Source organism: Bison bison, unplaced genomic scaffold, assembly GCF_000754665.1.
Source record: "Bison bison bison isolate TAMUID 2011002044 unplaced genomic scaffold, Bison_UMD1.0 scf7180017864183, whole genome shotgun sequence".
Classification (NCBI taxonomy): Eukaryota; Metazoa; Chordata; class Mammalia; order Artiodactyla; family Bovidae; genus Bison; species Bison bison.
Window position 1 is genome coordinate 2,332,746 of NW_011494755.1, and position 7,198 is coordinate 2,339,943.

At 39.9% G+C, this 7,198-nt stretch overlaps 1 protein-coding gene across 1 annotated transcript in view; it reads left to right on the forward strand.

Moving 5' to 3' along the window:
* FKTN (fukutin) overlaps positions 1-6,984 on the forward strand; it is a 54,227-nt gene extending 47,243 nt beyond the window's left edge. The window contains exon 10 of the mRNA XM_010843535.1: positions 3,339-6,984. Within this exon, the coding sequence (XP_010841837.1) occupies positions 3,339-3,552 (214 nt within the window). The 3' untranslated portion in view covers positions 3,553-6,984. The remainder of the gene's footprint in view (positions 1-3,338) is intronic.
* The last annotated feature ends 214 nt before the right edge of the window (positions 6,985-7,198 follow it).

A 7,198-nucleotide genomic window follows, 5' to 3' on the forward strand; every position in this document is an offset into this window, starting at 1 on the left:
GGCCTCCCTGTCCATCACCAACTCCCAGAGTTCACTCAGACTCATGTCCATCAAGTCGGTGATGCCATCCAGCCATCTCATCCTCTGTCGTCCCCTTCTCCTCCTGCCCCCAATCCCTCCCAGCATCACAGTCTTTTCCAATGAGTCAACTCTTCGCATGAGGTGGCCAAAGTACTGGAGTTTCAGCTTTAGCATCATTCCTTCCAAAGAAATCCCAGGGCTGATCTCCTTCAGAATGGACTGGTTGGATCTCCTTGCAGTCCAAGGGACTCTCAAGAGTCTTCTCCAACACTACACTTCAAAAGCATCAATTCTTCAGCACTCAGCTTTCTTTATAGTCCAACTCTCACATCCATACATGACCACAGGAAAAATCATAGCCTTGACTAGATGGACCTTTGTTGGCTTGCTTAGTCTGAATTAAATCTGTGCACGTTTTTGATCCTATCTCAGAACTTTAAAGTAAAAACTGCTTAGGAGAACTTAATCTGGGCTTTAAAAGCTAACATAACATCGACTATATTATAGTCTTAGTTATTATTCACTGGTAACTTGGACAGAGCGTGGTGTTCTGAGTCACTTAACACCCTACCCCCACAACTTCCTCTCCACAATCCCATTTTACAGTCAGTTTTTACATTTTATGGTTTGTTTACCTTCCCTCTTTTCCTAGGAAGCTGGAGTTTTCTTTTTGCTGAAAGGCTTAAAAATTATCTGGCGAAAAGAAGACCACAGTTTTAGGGATATTTCTATTTAGGAACAAAAATTAACATTTGAGTTAAATTGTCTTTGAGTAATTTTAAGATTCTTTATATATTTTAAATGTTTTGTTTTTGTTTGTAAATCTTTCATTGTTCAGTGAAAGCTTTGAACATTTTATGAAAGCTTTGATAAAACTTGTAGTAGTCTCACCCACCCCGTCATCCTGGTTTTTCATTCTTTTCAGTTCAGTTCAGGTCAGTCACTCAGTCATGTCCGACTCTTTGTGACCCGTGTGGACTGCAGCACGCCAGGGATCTAAATGGGACGTTTTTTCATTCTTTTCATTCTTGTACCTCTTTCCTAAAACTGTAGAGGATAAAATTTGAGAGAGAAGTTTCCTGGCCTATTTTACTAGATAGACCATGATTTCTGTCTCATTTCAACTTCAGTGTGTCAACTTGATAAGATGCAACAGGTGGACATTCTGCTGACCAGCATCTGATTGCGGATGGTAGAGGCTGATGAGGGATGGTTATATCTCATGGCAAAATAAGCAATTCCATGAATATGAGTGTGCAGAGTAAAATTGGGACCAGCAGATGGTGGAACTATGCTGTATCCTATTTCTTCCTCAGCATTGAAATTTGCTGTGGCCTTCTTTTCATAGAAGCCAGCTGGGATTGTCTATTAACTGCCAGCACCTATTGGTTTGGGTAGAAGGGACTTGTTGCTTTCTTTAGGATTGTTCAGCCTGTCATTTTCATCTGTGGCTTTAAGTTCATTTGGTAGTAAAACATGATATTGAGAAGCAAAATGCATGAGAACTGACCTTTCCTTGAAGAACATCCCCGTTAGATCCCTTTTTCTATAATATGATTACACTTTGAATCTGTTTTTTCTCTGTTCCTTTCTTATTTAATCCTCTGATAGTTTACATTTCTTTCATCTCTGGTATTGCTACTTCAAATCTTGTTACTAAAGGTTCTTACCATGTTGTGAAGGAAAGAAATATTTCTCAGAAAGCAACAACACAGAAATATTTCTCCGAAAGCAACAACACAGTCTATAATATAAACTATATAAACTTAAATCTAACAAACCTGCTGGTTTCCTTTGTAAATATAGAGCTTTTTACTGATCCAAAATACCTTTAAGAAACGTGTTTTAGTAACAAAACTTAACTAATTGAAATAATTCTGCTATGAGTTGAGTTAAATTCATTATAACATATTCCTTGGGCTAGCTTAGAGAGATTCTTTTGCATTTGAGATGAAAGAAAGAAAGGAAAAAAAGGGGAGGGGGGAGGGTGGGTTCTTGTGAGGAATGGAAGCCAGGAAGAATCCTGGGAGAGCATCTTAGAGTCATGCCTGTCTTTTTCCCTGAAAAGTCCATGCTGTGAAGGAAGCATCACCTTACACACATGCTGCTTATTTTAGTGTTCTTTAGTTAGGTTCTTTTAGTAGCAGTTTGAATTTGATAGAGATTTAATGATGTGCAACCTATTAAAAATAGGAAAGAAAAAAGTTTGAGACTAAGAATAGAAATTAAAAAGGGAAGGTGATAAAAGAGCAGGAAGAAGGTGGTTTGTATAACTGTTTTTTTCAGAGAATTATTGTTGAAATCCAGAACATCCAAGCATAGGATCTCTATTCCTGCATCTGAGGAGGGGGTGGGGTGAAGCTTTGCTTAAAAAACCAATGTATATTGGGTCTTACCGTGTTCACATATTGTGGTATGAAATTCTCACTACTGTACAAGTTAGAAAAAGAGTCTAAGAAATACTCTGACTGAGACTGGGAATTTCTTCTTTAGCTATCTAGCATTATCAAAAGCCATTTAGGACCACAGTGAAACCCAGGACAGAGAAATTAACTTGACCTGTCACAAAGACACAGTATTTGTGACGCTCTTGTTAGAAAATGTCATATATTTCCAGGATTGATTTAGGTTCTCTGGCTAACTAGGAAGGTTGTGTTTCCTCTCTCACTTGCTATACGTGCCTCCCTCGATGTATACGAATTTCAAATACTAGAAATGCATTAAAAAAGAATATTTATATATTTAAGGAATTGTCACGGCCAAACCCAAACACTTCCCCAGGGTTTTCCAGACTCTTATCATTTACCTCCATCTTTTGGCAACTTTTTGCTTTAACCGCAGTCTCAGACAGGCTCTCCCTGCTAACAGCAAAGATGGCCACCAGCAGTTCTCAGCTTCCATCCCACAGCTTAGAAACCTCTGCACAAGAACACTTCTTCCCCCGGTAGTTCCAACAGAAATTCCAAGAATGACTTCCATTTGCCTAATTTTTATAAATTCCCTTCCCTGACGTAGTGACTATAATTTACTGGTTAGGTCTGAGTCTTTTTTACCCGTCTCTGGAGCCTAGGACTGGAGTGTGCTGTTTTTGGACCGTAGGGACTGGGACTAGGGGAGTGAAATTGGGATACAGTTAACATTAGAAAAGGAAGGAGATGCTGGACAACTAACAACAAACTGTCCCCTGTATCTGCTCCCCAAAGCTGTTCAGTGGAAGGGGACTGTCCTTTGGCCCAGAGTACACTAGCTGTGGGTTCCTTAGCCAAACTTCCGCTGTTGGAGCCTAACTCCTCTCCACATTGCCTGTTTTGCCACAGATACCTGTTTCCCAAGTTTACACTGTGCTGGACTGAGTTTGTAGACACAAAGTTTCGTGTGCCCTGTGAAACCGTCGAATATATCGAAGCCAACTATGGTAAGACCTGGAAGATTCCTGTAAAGACATGGGACTGGAAGCGTTCTCCCCCCAACGTGCAGCCCAATGGAGTCTGGCCTGTTTCTGAGTGGGATGAAGTTATCCAGTTGTACTGAGACAGTAGGTCAAAATGGTATTAATAGAATTCCCCTCCTGCACAAAAGGGAGATGACTGTTTAAAAAGATACATGTCAAACGTAAGTAGGAACCAAAGAAATATGAGAAGTTTGAAGATACAGAGAGTCCTAACTCCTGAGCCATCTGATATAATTCTCTCATCTGACATTTATTAGAGTCTCCATGTGCCAGGTGCAATCCTAGGTTACCATGGCGAGGCAGACATGAGTGAGACAGATGCTGCCTCTTTTCACCCTCCGTTTATTAAGCAACCCAGTTCCTTTGAGGGAAACCCCCTCACCCTTTGAAGAATATTCCTTATATAGAATATGATATGTTCTACAAGTGCTTTCAGAATGTTAAATAATGTTTGTACTGGAAGGTGGGCTTACCAGGTGCAATTAAGGAAGGGTATATACCAGTAAAAAGGAATAAGTCCTTTAAGCCTGTATGTTAGGGCTACTTTTAAGGTTGTGGAGGCTGAGTTAATAATCAAGTGCTCAGATTTCAAGTGATGTCAAGAAAAGATGTGAGGCGATTCCTTTTACAAGCAACCTGGTGTGGAATTGATTTAGAGCACAGGGCATCATCTAAGAAAATGACAGTTTATTTCTAGTCTTGTCAAAGATATGTAAATTTCCATACACCTTCTATTTTCATATTTGAAGTGAAAAGAAAGCTTGTGTGTGTGTGTGATGCTTCAATTTCCAGCTGTTGTGAGAATATTTTCATTGACCTGATAATACTCGTTTGACCAATTATTCAAGTGAGATTATGCTACCAGACATGATTTCAAAAGGGCTGTGATTTCATAAAACTTATTTTCCTTATTTCATTCTCAATCAATAGGTAAAATATGAGCGATTCATGGTCACTTAATATTTTATGAATTTATAATCCTTATAAATCCCAATTTTAATGTTAACACTAAAATATTAATAGACATATCTCTACTTTTTCTAAATGTACTTCTCATTGTATTTATTCATCAATTATAGTTCCATATCTTTCACTCATGGCCTAGGAACCAATTTCCATGGTATGTAAACCTGCCTGTTTCCTCTCCTCTTCCAACACTACATCAGGACTCTGAAATGCACATAAGTGGTAAACCTGGCAGCTGTTCCCCACCTGAAATCATCATGTTTGTGAAGTTTTTATCCATTCCCAGTTGTCCTATCTATTAAATATGGGGGGGGGGGGCAAGAACTGAGACATCCCTGCTTTATCAAGTACCGCCCAGTCTGAAACCCCTGGTTTCCTTTCTCCCTTTAAGATACATCTCTGTGTGGGTTGGAATGGCTGTGTCTCCCCATCTCTTCATGAATCACTTTGATTGTGTATTCTAAGTGACAGGTAAAGGGATATCAGGCACAGGAAGCATGCTATTTTTTTCTTTGTCTAGGATAGGAAGCCATGTTACATTTTATCTAGGCTGCTTAGGACTACTTTCTGGACCAAACTGGCAGATTTTCGTCTAAAACTAGAGAATAATAGTAATATCATAGATGGAAACCAGAAGAGAGAATGGGCTGAAAGTTTTCCCAAAGCAAGGTTGGGAAAAGGTACAACCTATGACCATACCACTCCAAATTAAAAAATAACAAAAACTTTTTTTGATACATAATAACCAATGACCTTCCTCTCTTAGGATGAACTTTCAGTGCATTGTCATTGGGTCTACTCATAAATAACATAATTAAGTTTTTAGGGTTACCAGTAAACTTGTCCCCAAATGACAGGTCATTGTAACCAACTTTCTCTTTGCTATAAAATCAGCCCATAGAAATTTTACCCAAATTCTAAATAGCTGAACCTTAACTTTTTCTTTTTCATGATCGAAAAAATTTAACAGGTAATTTTAGTGTTCCTGGGCAAAATCCAGCTTGTTTAGTGAGAAATGTTTGCACAAACTTAACATCTAGAAGTACATACACTACACATTTCTACCCATTTCAGGTTGGGTTTCCCACTGTTCGCCAGGGTGGGAGGGTCTTACCCTCTCTGTTTAGGTTATTTCTTTTTATCTGTCCCTGAGGGTTCAGAATCTAAACTATCTTGTCCACACTGATAGAGGTTCCATATCTATCCCCCTGTACACAACTGGCTGCTCAAATACCTTATTTTGGACTGTCTTCTGGTTTCACAGGCTTCAGATCTGGGATTCTACCCTAAGCTGGCAGAATGAAAGCCCTTCCCTAAACTCTGAAGGCCAGGCTTGCTCTGATACAGATTCAGTTATACTTCATTCTGTGCCTCTTAACCATTGCACTCTGCTAAGTGACCAGAGACCTTGGATCCACTAATCAGCACCTCATCAGATCACTTTTCTTTCCTCACCTGTGTATTCCAACAGTAATTTTCCTAATCTGACCATTTCCATGTACAGTTTGCCTGCCTTCCCAGGAGAAAACCTCTTATGTTAACTTGGTAGAAGTTATACATCCATGGATGTCCCCAGAGAGCTCCTGGGAGTCAAGATTGACAGTCTCTCACTTGACAACCAGGTGGCCACTCATTCCTTCTCTAAGCAGGAAGCTCTTGTCCTTCTCGCCTGCTTAACATGCTTGACCGAGAAGTTTACAGGATGTTTTTGCCATTCCCCACTTAATATCTTTCTTCTCAGATTGAGAGCCTGAGGTGATAAAGGGAAGTGTTTCTTTCTTGTCCAAAATGCTTACACTGTCTTCATACCTTTATCTAAAACATAACTTATCTCCAAACGGTGAAATAGTTCATGTTTGGAGGCATTAGCCTTTGGTCATGATATTCTTAATATCCAAGAGCACCTGATTCCCTTAGGCTCAAGATGTATTCCATTTCTACTTGTTCCTTCCACTTCTCCAGGAAACCATTAGCACCAGTCCACGAAGTGCCAGTTTCTGCAGACTCCTTTCTCTTCCTCTTTATTGATACTCTCTTATGGATGCAAGTAATTGAGAATAGAATGTGCTCATTTCTTTTTTCTTTGTGACCCTAAACCATGGATTCTAGCCTTATAGGCTATAAAACTTCAAATGGCACATAGGACAGCAAGAAATTACATAGGAAAGCAGGGGGTTATAGATTGGGGACCAGAGCTGTATCTAGGAAACACACTTATAGTGAGTTCCCTCACTCCGGTAAACCCTTACCCACTGTCACAAGGCTAAGGCTGCCAGTGTCTGTAAATCCCTAATTCTATCTTCTGGAAACTGAACAGTTTTTTTTTCTCCATGTTATAAATCCTCAGGGGACATTTCTCCCTCAAAACCTGGTCAGAGAAAGTGCCACATTCCCACCTTCTAACACATAGTCATAATTTGTAACAGCTTTAAAGCCTGGGAAAAATTCTAGTTTTTGATCAATCAAGAGGATTTCTCTGAAGAAATGTCCCAACAGCTATTTCTCTTTCTTCCTCCTCTTCCTCTGTCACTAAGACCCAGGCTCAGTTCAGTTCAGTTCAGTCGCTCAGTCGTGTTCGACTCTTTGTGACCCCATGAACCGCAGCACGCCAGGCCTCCCTCCAACCATCTCATCCTCTGTCATGCCCTTCTCCTACTCTCAGTCTTTCCCAGCATCAGGGTCTTTTCAAATGAGTCAGCTCTTTGCATCAGGTGGCCAAATTATTGGAGTTTCAGCTTCAACATCAGTCCTTCCAATGAA